The sequence below is a fragment of the Palaemon carinicauda genome, chromosome 31 (genome assembly GCF_036898095.1).
Source record: "Palaemon carinicauda isolate YSFRI2023 chromosome 31, ASM3689809v2, whole genome shotgun sequence".
Lineage (NCBI taxonomy): Eukaryota > Metazoa > Arthropoda > Malacostraca > Decapoda > Palaemonidae > Palaemon > Palaemon carinicauda.
In genome coordinates, this window is record NC_090755.1 from 11,573,704 (window position 1) to 11,586,143 (window position 12,440).

The 12,440-nt window shown below is 42.3% G+C and overlaps 1 protein-coding gene across 2 annotated transcripts in view; it reads left to right on the top strand.

Moving 5' to 3' along the window:
• Nucleotides 1-12,440, top strand: part of LOC137624283 (2-(3-amino-3-carboxypropyl)histidine synthase subunit 1-like) — a 40,425-nt gene continuing 27,985 nt past the window's right edge. The window contains exons 1-3 of one of the 2 annotated variants that reach the window (XM_068354828.1): nucleotides 1-137; nucleotides 10,626-11,395; nucleotides 11,535-11,700. In XM_068354828.1, the coding sequence (XP_068210929.1) occupies nucleotides 117-137; nucleotides 10,626-11,395; nucleotides 11,535-11,700 (957 nt within the window). In that variant the 5' untranslated portion in view covers nucleotides 1-116. Of the gene's footprint in view, nucleotides 138-821; nucleotides 897-10,625; nucleotides 11,396-11,534; nucleotides 11,701-12,440 lie in introns of those variants that run through there. The other variant, XM_068354829.1, reaches the window with a different exon arrangement.

Below are 12,440 nucleotides of genomic sequence, written 5' to 3' on the forward strand. Positions count from 1 at the left end.
CCACAACAATAACTGTCTCTTATTCAATCTCTTCTTGTTATTCAATAACAGGGACTATCTGTGTTTTGCAAGATGTGATGACCAATAATTAGTATTTTCTCCTGATTTTCGTTTTAATGTTCTTCCGAGATATTCTTGTAAGTACTAGGTTGGCCAGGGCACCAGCCACCCGTTGAGAGTTATTGCTATTGGGTCCTTTGACTGGCCAGATAAAACTACCTTGGATCCCTCACTCCTTATGGGTCATTTTTCCTTTGTTTACAAGTTCACCGAATAGTCTGACCTATTCTATTATCTTTTCTTTTTACAAATTCTCCTCTGTCCTCATACACTTGACAACACTAACAGAAACATTCTTCTCCACTCAAGGGGTCAACTACTGCAGTGTAATTGTTCAATGACCACTTTCCACTTTGTAGAGTAGAAGACTCTTCTAAGAGGACACTAAAAAATCCAACCATTGTTCTCTAGTCTTGGGTAGTGCGATAGCCTCTGTACCATGGTCTTCCACTGTCTTGGGTTAGAGTTCTCTTTCCTTTTCTCACTGGGCTATTTTCCTTCTTGGCGCCCTTGTGTTTATACCATCCTGCTTTTATAGCTATGTTATTGTAGCTTAGCTAATAATAATAATAATAATAATAATAATAATAATAATAATGATGATAATAATAACAATAATAATAATAACAATAATAATAATAATAATAATAATAATAATAATAATAATAATAATAATAATAATAATAATAATAATAATAATAATAATAATGCACCCCAACAAGTTGTTTGCGATCTAGTAAACTTTTTATGTCTATTTTGTTTACAAATGTTTTCTTCTTCTTCTTAATATTTTAACATGTGTTCTGACTGACGACCTGTCTTCATCATTTCAATTGGTAATTCCTTTATTTTTTTGCGTGTTAATTTTGTTGCGGATTGCATTTTTCTTAGTGCAGGATGGAATAGGCTGACCTGCAATGTTTTATTACTTGCGCTTCATATTTTTTTGGGGGAAAATGCCTACAGCAGTGCGCATTTAATACGTGTTAAACGACTCTTGAAGATACGAAATTTCCCGAAATTTAACAAATCGATTATTTGTGATTTTGGTAAAAAATGTATATCCAGGAAATTTTTACTTGAAGAACAGGTTTCATTGTAGTTTATTACATGGCAATGTATCCTAACAGACTTTTTTCATATAATGAAATCCCAAATCAAGCTGTGGTTACCAATTATGCATACTACACTATGAAATACCTTTATTTGTATTTGAAGCTGATTCCAACCAATCTTGGACCTATAATTGGTCACCTGGCAATCATAACCTAACTTTCTAGTGTCTCAAAATTATTAACGAAAGATTTTGAAATGCCTTATTTGAAGTATTGTTTACAAATTAAATTACTAAAAAATAAATTTTCTCTAGGCTGAAAGCATTTCTGCATGTTCACTTAGGCTGTTGGTACCAGTTACCCGCTCTCACAAATTAAACTGCCCTAATTGATGAGTAGGTATTTTACACTACGAGAGATGCGGAACAGCGTTTTCTAGGTTAAGGTATGAGGTGTGTAAACATTTGATTTCATTATAGAACAAATCAATACTATATTAGTTAGGACATTGGAGCTCCCATAATTGAATAGATCTGTGCAAATACGCTATTCTGAATCCCTTACACGACTGGCAAATATCTCTATTAACAAAGCTACAGATTTTGATGAAAAATTTCCATTTTGTTGCTTTTTTCATCTTAGCACATGCCACAGGAGCTTCCTTCCACCCGCTATGTATGATAGTGGCCATCTTTTATGTATGTTACGGCCGACTAAGAATACAGCAGTGTAAGGGCCATCGCAGGTGGGCATTAGCCCCCTGTTAAATAATTAGGAAAGCATACGGCATGTAGGTTAGGTTAGGTGGGGAAGTTTAGGTTAGATGGTGTTCTTGTGTGAAGAACTGGCTGCTGATATATAAAGGCTTCAATACTGATAAGTGGTGCTTCTGTCGTAAGTTTATACACTAAACCTCTTTGATATTTGTGTTCAATATTGGAATATACAATGTCATTATAGCTATTTTATTTATCATGTTAACAATGGAAATTAAGGGTAGAAACATGTGTTTGATACATTTAGTTTGATAATGGGAAATGAAAGCCAAGTCCATGTTCGTACAGAGGCTGGAGCGCGAAGCTACAACTCCCCCCTTTGTTAAGTGTGTATTCACTCCTTTGCTAAGTTTCTTTAATTGATAATCAATTCCCAAATACCAGCCCACAGGGCTAACGCACATAGCAAAACATGTTCCACTTGCCAGAATATAGAAGCAATGAGATAATGTTTCATTGCGAACAAGTTTTTTATGCATCTGGAAGTCCTGGCATACAAAATCTCCAGTGTTTTGACCATGTTTCTTTACTATTATTCAGTTTTGATTACGGTAACTTTTTTTTTTTATGGCATGTTTTTTATGTTGATGACTGCCGGAAACAATAATGTTTAAAAATTTTCATGTAAATATTATACAATTAGACTGGTACATCACAAAAATATATTTAAAAACAGTTTTCTTTTCTGCAACCATTTATTGCCCTGTTATATAATTTTATAAAGCATTCTAGGGGGCTTTTACAAGGTCAGGTTAGGGAAAGGGGGTTCAGATTGGTAAAATCCTCCTAACTAGGTAATGACGTGGCCCCCTAAGTCGGTTAGATGGGATATGTTTGGTTAGGAAATATCTCTGTAAATGTGGCTTTTTGTCATATACTTGGCTAGCAGTATGCAAAAAATCACCACGCATTAAGGTAAGCTTTTATCATAAAAATTATCGAGTGTCGTGTTCATATTCCAACATACATGCATCTTTAGAATTTTCTCTTGCGTGGGAGGCTGAAAGATAAGTGTGTATAAGAACATTAGGTTAGGATGCATCCTATGTTTCAGTCTTATGAGTTATGGCATACTATGTGAGATTATGGGGGCCTAACCTTCCACTTATCAGTCGACCATAGGGAAGGTTAGGTTAGGGAGCATCCCTGCATGTTGCATATTGGTTAATATTTTGGAAGCTTTAATGCTAAAGTATGAATGCTATCGTAAGTGATGCGTCGTTTATACTCTGGATTTGAATTTATGCTATGTAACCCAGTGTTGGGCCCTGAAGTTGGATGGCAGAATCATTACAGTATTTCTTACCGTGCCAATTTCCAGCCCAGAGGAGGGCGATGTTGTTTGCCTCTCTGAGATCTTGATCTGAGCAATGAGGGCCCAGTGGGAACTCTCCTAGAATGTGTTCTATTGCTTGTTGTGTTACCCCACATGGGCATTTAGGGTTGGTGGCTAATAGCCCATTGAGGAAAGGAAACAAGGAAAAATAAACTATTTTAAGAAAAGTAACATTAAAATGAATATTTTCTATATAAAAACTTTAACAAAACAAGAGGAAGAGAAATTAGATAGAATAGTGTGCCCGAGTGTACCCTCAAGCAAGAGAACTCTAACCCAAGACAGTGGAAGACCATAGTACAGAGGCTATGGCACTACCCAAGACCAGAGAACAATGGTTTGATTTTGGAGTGTCTTTCTCCTAGATGAGGTGCTTACCATGGCTAAATAGTTTCTTCGTAAATCGCCGTTCACATTACAGCCTCTAATTTTCAATATTAATCTTACCCGATAATCATGTAGCTGTCAACTCTGTTGCCCGACAGAAATCTACGGTCGGGATACGCCAGCGATCGCTATTCAGGTGGGGGTGTACACAACAGCGCCATCTGTGGTCAGGTACTCTAGTACTTCTTGTCAACACCACCTCAATTTTTCCTCTGTCGTGCCTCCGGCTAGACCTACATGGATACGCTGTTGATTCTGGAGTTATTGCTCACGATTTGGTGATGTATTTGCTCTAGAGTTTAGCCTTCGCTATTCAGGAAGCTATATCATTAGCTTAGCAAGTTTTTGGAATTAATTTGATTTAATTTTTGATTTAATTTTGGTACGAAGAGAGTATGAACTCTCTTTCACTTTTAAATGGCCGACCCTTCCCTTAGACGGAAGTGTTGGTGTCGAAGAGAGTATAGACTCTCTTAATTTTGCTTAACAAAGTTATAGATTTATTTTATATCTCTCCGCCTTTTATAGGCCTCTTTGATTAACTTCCTTTTATTATAAACTTATTAAAATTAATTTTTATATTTGTTTATATTCGACCTTTCCTAATAGTAGGCGGTCTTTTCTTGAACCGAAGTTAATTAACATTGAGCCCGTCATTTCGTTTTTACCTGTTAACATATTATGCTATTTTAATGTTTTTGAAAGAATTTCTTTGATAGTCTTGTACTGTTTTCAAAGTTGAACTAACGTTTTGTTTTGTCTCTGCAGTTGTTGACGTTCAGAACGTTCAACTTGCGCTCTATCGTTACGATAGAGAGAGAGTCTATCACGGTGTCACGTTGCAGTAAGAGTAAACCGATTCTAGCGTTTTGTTCATTCTTTCTTAGCTTAAATGGTTTTAATTCTAATAAAGGAACTTTTTATTTGGGAAACCTTTCAGTTTTTTTCCTTTAACAATAATATGTTTTAACGATATATATAATTGGGCTCTTCTCTCAGGTGCTAAGTCAAGAGAGAGAGAGAGAGAGAGATAGAGACGGAGGGAGAGAGAGGAGGATAAACGTTTCGTTCAAGCGGGTAACGTTGTTATCGTTTTTGCTCTTCTCCCTAGTCTCTTTAGGGGAAGAAGGTAAACGTTTCTAGAGTTTTATTCTTGTTCTCAGGCTTTTTGCGGTGAGAGATTTTAAACGTAGTTTATTTGATCTAGTGTTTGGTCTCTTTTCCAGCCACTGAATTATTTATCTTTCATTATGTTTTTCTGTTACATTGTAATACCGTTTTCGCAATTACTAACTTTTAATGAAGGATAGAATTGCGTGTTTCAGGTACAAACCACTTAAAGTTTCGAGTTCAGTGAAATAAGTGCAAACAGAAAATCAAAAGTGATAAGCGCAAAGTGTTACAGTGTTGCGTTCGAGGGTTCGTCTGTTCGTGCCAGTTGTTCGCCTAGTCTGGGACCTCTTACAAGCTCCCAAGCCCAGGGGAGAAGTAATGTCGAAGGACTTATGGGTTCAGCAGGCCTTGATCGACGAACAGACGTTTCCCTCCGTGGTTTCGGGTGTAACCAACTCACGTAGCCGACGTGATCACCCCACCCACACAAAGACGAGAGAGCCCATTTATTCCTCGTCTGCGGAAGAGGTTTCTCGCAGAAACCATGGACCAAATCTTGCAGCTTTTAAGTGCAAGTCGGTCCCTTCCGCGCAAGTCCAACTCCTAGGTGGTGCCATTAGCACTGGGTCAGTTCGGACTTGCTGCAGTACGACAACTGCACACCTCCCAGAGAGGCAAGGTGGTATCGCAACAGACAGTAACTCCGTCTGTTGCCGCACCAGCTGTTTTAGACCCTCAGTTTCAACGGACAGTAGCTCCGTTTGTTGTTGTCTTTCTTAAACTCTAGTGGTCTATGCTGCTGACAATGCAGTCTCAGCTTGCGGTGTTGATGCAGGAGTTTCAGGCAGAGAAGGTTAACACACCTCCTCCTGCGAGCGCTCCTCCACCTCTACGCAGTCCAGCCTGCCAGACGTATGATGTTGAGGTTCCTCAAGCTACCTCCATGCGTGAGCTGCCGCATTGGGAGTTGCCAGATACCAGCTCTGTGCAGCAACCTCCACTTTCCTTGAGGCAGGAGCCTCTTGCCACGCGGCAACCTCCTCAACACTTGAGGCAGGAGCCTTATGCTTTGCAGCAACCTCCTCTACCCTTGAGGTAGGAGCCTCTTGCGTTGCGACTACCTCCTCCATCCTCGAGGCAGCAACCTCTTGCGGTGCGACAACCTCCACCATCCTCGAGGCAGCAACCTCAACTCCACCTCTGCGCAGTCCACCCTGCCAGACGTATGATGTTGAGGTTCCTCAACCTACCTCCACGCGTGAGCTGCCGCATTGGGAGTTGCCAGATACCAGCGCTATGCAGCAACCTCTTGCGTTGCGGCAACCTCCACCATCCTTGAGGCAGCAACCTCAACTCTTGCGGCAGCCACCTCCACTCTTGAGGCAACCTCAACTCTTAAGGCAAGAGCCTCAACTCTTGAGGAACCTCATGCTATGAGGCAGCCGCCTCAACGCATGCAGCAACCGCATTCTTCACAGCATGAGCCTCTCTCTGCGCAGCGTCCTCCTCAAACCATGAGGCAGGAGCCTCATGCTATGCGGCAATGGGCTCTCGTGGCATGGTTGGTTTCGACCTGGCCTTTCATTAGAAGGGGCTAGCGTTCGATCCCAAGTATGAGGTAGAAATTTATTTCTATTTGAACACGATGTTGTGTTGATATTTATCCATATTGACTCATTAGGGGTAATTTGAATGAATTACTACCAATTGTGTCACGTGGTGGCCCGGGGAAATCTGGTAAAACTCGCTGGTAAAGAGACTGATGTCTCAACAGGTAAATCCTCGGACAGCTAGATTAGGGTCAGGTTCAGATTTCCTTTTAAGAATAAATAACCGCCTCAACCCATGAGGCAGGAGCCTCATACTATGCGGCATCCTCCTCAACGCATGCGGCATAAGCCTCATCCCTTGCAGCTTGAGCCTCATCCCATGCAGCATGAGTCTCATACCATGCAGCATGAGCCTCATCCCATGCAGCATGAGCCTCATCCCATGCAGCATAAGCCGCACGCCATGCAACATGCTCTGCTTACCTTACAGCATGCTCTACATACAGCATGCTCTGCATACAGCATGCTCTGCATACCTTACCGCATGCTTCTCAGTCACACATCTTTGGTTGTTACCAACTCACTAGACTGTCAAGCAGTTTCATAACGTTGCCTTCTAGTCTGCTGCTTTTGCACCAGTGAAACCCTCACTGAGAGAACTTAGCTTTTCTCGGATATGGTTCCTGTAGATGAGAAAGTGCTATTCTCCCTCCTTCTGATTTTCCCTTGAGGACTCTGTCATTTGGAGAGGAGCCTTTAGCTGCTTAGCCTCCTATGGACTTTTATTTAAGCATAGCATGCTTCCAGGGAGGGTAATGGTTCCACTTCAGTCGCTAACCCCGTCTGTTACCACACCTGCTCCCATAGACCTTGAGCTGTGTTGCAAGACATGCAGTCCAAGCTTAGTCCTTGTTAGAGGATTTTTTTTTGTTTACGGAGTCAGTGTGTCACTGGGAAGACGTTCAACAACCAGCAGAAGTGACTTGTTGTGACGCAGTGCGGCAACCTCAGCAACCCGATAAGGAGTTGTCTGTACGACCCAGACAGTCTAGACAGCTTCGGGTTGTCACTTTACTTCCTCGCTTCCCCATGGTTGACAGTTCACAGACTGTGCAGCAGTACCATGATCTTGTGTCCGGCTCCGTCAGACGACTAGCTTTTAAGAGCTCCCACAAGTCGTCGCTGTCTGGAGATTCTCAGATGGACTATGGATCTGACCAAGGAACTGGGCCTCCTGGTCAATTTTGAGGAGTCCCAGCTCGTCCCATCCCAGACCATTGTCTACCTGGGTATGGATCTTCAGAGTCGAGCTTTTCGGGCTTTTCCGTCGGCCCCAAAGATATACTAAGCCCTAGATTGCATCCAGAGCATGCTGAGAAGAAACCGATGCTCAGTCAGGTAGTGGATGAGTCTAACAGGGACACTTTCATCGCTGCCCTGTTCATCGAGTTAGGGAGACCCCACCTCCCCCCCTTCAGTATCATCTAGCGGCTCACTGGATAAAGGACATGACGCTAGAGACGATCTCAGTTCCTGTTTCCGAAGAGAGGAGGTCTACTCTCACGTGGTGAAAGAACAGCTTTCTTCTCAAGGAAGTCTACCTTTGGCTGTTCAGAAACCCGACCGCCGTCTCTTCTCTGACGCATCAGACACGGGCTGGGGTGCGACTTTGGACGGACAGGAATGCTCGGGAACATGGAATCAGGAGCTAAGGACACTTCACATCTATTGCAAGGAGCTGTTGGCGGTTCATCTGGCCTTGATAAACTTCAAGTCCCTCCAGCTTAACAAGGTGGTGGAGGTGGACTCTGACAACACCACAGCCTTGGCTTACATCTCTAAGCAGGGAGGGACTCATTCGTGGAAGTTGTTCTAGATCGCAAGGGACCTCCTCATCTGGTTAAAAGATCGAAAGCTCACGCTGGTAACGAGGTTCATTCAGGGCGATATGAATGTCATGGCAGATCGCCTTAGCCGAAAGGGTCAGGTCATCCCCACAGAGTGGACCCTTCACAAGAATGTTTGCAGCAGACTTTGGGCCCTGTGGGGTCAGCCAACCATAGATCTGTTCGCTACCTCGATAACCTAGAGGCTCCCGTTGTATTGTTCTCCGATTCCAGACCCAGCAGCAGTTCACGTGGATGCTTTTCTGCTGGATTGGTCCCATCTCGACCTGTATGCATTCCCGCCGTTCAAGATTGTCAACAGGGTACTTCAGAAGTTCGCCTCTCGCAAAGGGACACGGCTGACGTTGGTTGGCTCCGCTCTGGCCCGCGAGAGAATGGTTCATAGAGGTACTGCAATGGCTGGTCGACATTCCCAGGACTCTTCCTCTAGGAGTGGACCTTCTACGTCTACCTCACGTAAAGAAGGTACATCCAAACCTCCACGCTCTTCGTCTGACTGCCTTCAGACTTTCGAAAGACTCTCAAGAGCTAGGGGCTTTTCGAAGGAGGCAGCCAGAGCGATTGCCAGAGCAAGGAGGACATCCACTCTCAGAGTCTATCAGTCTAAAGGGGAAGTCTTCCGAAGCTGGTACAAGGCCAATGCAGTTTCCTCATCCAGTACCACTGTAACCCAGATTGCTGACTTCCTGTTACATCTAAGGAACGTAAGATCCCTTTCAGCTCCTACGATTAAGGGTTACAGAAGTATGTTGGCAGCGGTTTTCCGCCACAGAGGCTTGGATCTTTCCACCAACAAAGATCTACAGGACCTCCTTAGGTCTTTTAAGACCTCAAAGGAACGTCGGTTGTCCACTCCAGGCTGGAATCTAGACGTGGTCCTAAGGTTCCTTATGTCATCAAGATTTGAACCTCTCCAATCAGCCTCTTTTAAGGACCTCAGATTAAAAACTCTTTTCCTCGTGTGCTTGACAACAGCTAAAAGAGTAAGTGAGATCCACGCCTTCAGCAGGAACATAGTTTTTCACATCTGAAACGGCTACATGTTCCTTGCAGCTCGGTTTTTTGCTAAAACGAGCTTCCTTCACGTCCTTGGCCTAAGTCGTTCGAGATCCCAAGCCTGTCCAACTTGGTGGGGGACGAACTGGAGAGAGTACTTTGCCCAGTTAGAGCTCTTAGGTACTATCTAAAAAGGTCATAACCTTTACGAGGACAATCAGAAGCCTTATGGTGTGCTATCAAGAAGCCTTCTCTTCCAAGGTCTAAGAACTCAGTTTCTTACCTATTCAGGCTCCTGATTAGGGAAGCACATTCTCATCTGAAGGAAGAAGACCTTGCTTTGCTGAAGGTAAGGACACATGAAGTGAGAGCTGTGGCTACTTCAGTGGCCTTCAAACAGAACCGTTCTCTGCAGAGTGTTATGGATGCAACCTATTGGAGAAGCAAGTCAGTGTTCGCATCATTCTATCTCAAAGATGTCTAGTCTCTTTACGAGAACTGCTACACCCTGGGACCATTCGTAGCAACGAATGCAGTAGTAGGCGGGGGCTCAGCCACTACATTCCCATAATCCCATAACCTTTTTAACCTTTCTCTTGAATACTTTTTATGGGTTGTACGGTCGGCTAAGAAGCCTTCCACATCCTTGTTGATTTGGCGGGTGGTCAATTCTTTCTTGAGAAGCGCCGAGGTTAAAGGTTGTGATGAGGTCCTTTAGTATGGGTTGCAGCCCTTTATACTTCAGCACCTAAGAGTCGTTCAGCATCCTAAGAGGACCGCTACGCTCAGTAAGAAAGACATACTTAATAAAGGCAGAGTAATGGTTCAAGTCGTCTTCCTTACCAGGTACTTATTTATTTTATGTTATTTTTGAATAACTAATAAAATAAAATACGGGATACTTAGCTTCTTTGTTAACATGTATGCTGGTCTCCACCCACCACCCTGGGTGTGAATCAGCTACATGATTATCGGGTAAGATTAATATTGAAAAATGTTATTTTCATTAGTAAAATAAATTTTTGAATATACTTACCCGATAATCATGATTTAATTGACCCACCCTTCCTCCCCATAGAGAACCAGTGGACCGAGGAAAAAATTGAGGTGGTGTTGACAAGAAGTACTAGAGTACCTGACCACAGATGGCGCTGTTGTGTACACCCCCACCTGAATAGCGATCGCTGGCGTATCCCGACCGTAGATTTCTGTCGGGCAACAGAGTTGACAGCTACATGATTATCGGGTAAGTATATTCAAAAACTTATTTTACTAATGAAAATAACATTTTTCATAAAGGAAACTTTATTTTACTTTAACACACATCAGCGCGTATGTAAAACTGTTATGTAGTAGTCAAGCAAAATACAGCTCTTATAAAATGTTACATAATGATGAAATTTACCTATTGTTATGAAATGCTATGGTATATATTTCTTTTTTAGGTTAAAAAGTGTCTGGCAATGGAAGAGCCTGCTGAAGAAACCTCTGGTAAAGAGGTGGTAGTTGCAACGAAAAAGGAGAAAAAAGTGTTCCGTCCAGCAAGTCATGTTGTCAGAGGGATTCCTGCAGAGATTGAAAATGATCCCAAACTTAAGATGGCCATGGATGTGCTACCGAAAAATTATAATTTCGAAATTCCCAAGACAATCTGGCGGGCTCGACAAGCCAATTCTAAACACGTGGCCCTTCAGTTCCCAGAAGGGTTATTACTGTTTGCAACAACAATTGCAGATATCATTGAATCCTGGACAGGTGCAGAGACAACCATAATGGGAGATGTTACGTACGGTGCGTGCTGTGTAGATGACTTTACTGCTCGCGCTGTGGGGGCCGACTTTATGGTTCACTATGGGCATTCCTGTCTGGTTCCAATAGACCAAACAAGCTCCATTCCTTGTCTTTACGTATTTGTCGACATTCAGTTTGATAACGTCCACCTTCTCGATAGCATCAAAGCTGTTTTTGCCACTGACGTTTCTTTAGCATTAGTGTCCATCATCCAGTTTGTTAGTTCTTTACAAAAAGTGGCCCAGGACTTGAAAAGTTGTGGTTATACGGTTTGTGTGCCCCAGTGTCGACCTCTCTCGCCAGGAGAAGTACTCGGTTGTACATCGCCTCCCGTACCAGAAGGGCATACAATCATTGCTCTCGGTGATGGTCGCTTCCATTTGGAGTCGATCATGATTTCGAATCCTGATATTCCAACATATTTGTAAGTACTGTACCCTTATGTAATTCAGTTCTCAAGTGTCCAATGTTATGTATTTTCACTCTGTACATCATGACCTTTTGCAAGGCAAACTTTTATGCTCTATTTTCCTAATTTTTTTATTATTAAAACTGTCTTTCAGATATAACCCATACTCTAAAGTTCTCTCTCGGGAATATTACGATCAGCCTCTCATGAAGACTATTAGGAAAAAGGCCATCGATAAGGCAAGCGAGGCCAGTAAGTGGGGCCTAATACTAGGAACCCTTGGCAGACAAGGAAATACTAAAGTCATGGAGAATCTACAAGTTAGTTTCGATCAGTGACTTGCTATCTCATAATTTGTTTTTAGCATGAAAACCAAAACTGAATATTTACAAGCAGGATAAAATTTCTTTTATGTATTCATTTATTTGTCTTTTACTAATGAGAATGTAATTGTGAAACTATTTTTTTTTAAATATTAAACTTAGCCGGTGAATATATAAATAGCTGACGTCTCCGACGGCCCGACAGATTCCAAAAATCTCGCGAGCGATCGCCATGAAGGTAGCAGGTGTGCCCACCAGCGCCGACTATCAGCCAGATACCGCATATACTTCTCAACCACTTCAGTTCTTTGTCGGTGTCACAGACAACATTGGTTCCGCTCACTCTAGACCTCGAGTTTTCTACCGAATTGGTGAAGTACTTGGTTTTGGTTTTATTGCTTTCGCCGTGTTGGATTATTCAATGCTATCTTCAAAAGAAATGCTTTTGAAAGGAGAGGAAAAATTTTTTGCCCTGAAAAGATGGCCGACCCTTCCCTCAGTGTACGGAAGTGTGTTAAAGGCTTTTAGTAATTATTTATCACTTTATAAATTATTGTTGATATTTATAGATTTACCTCTACTGTATATATTTTATATCTCACCCGCCTTTATTAGGCCTCTTCGATTAGATTTCCATTTATACTAAACATCGAGATAAATTTCATGTTTTTGTTTATATGCGGCCTTTACCTATTCTTTGTAGGCGGTCCTAACTTGGAAAACGAAGTTAAACAACG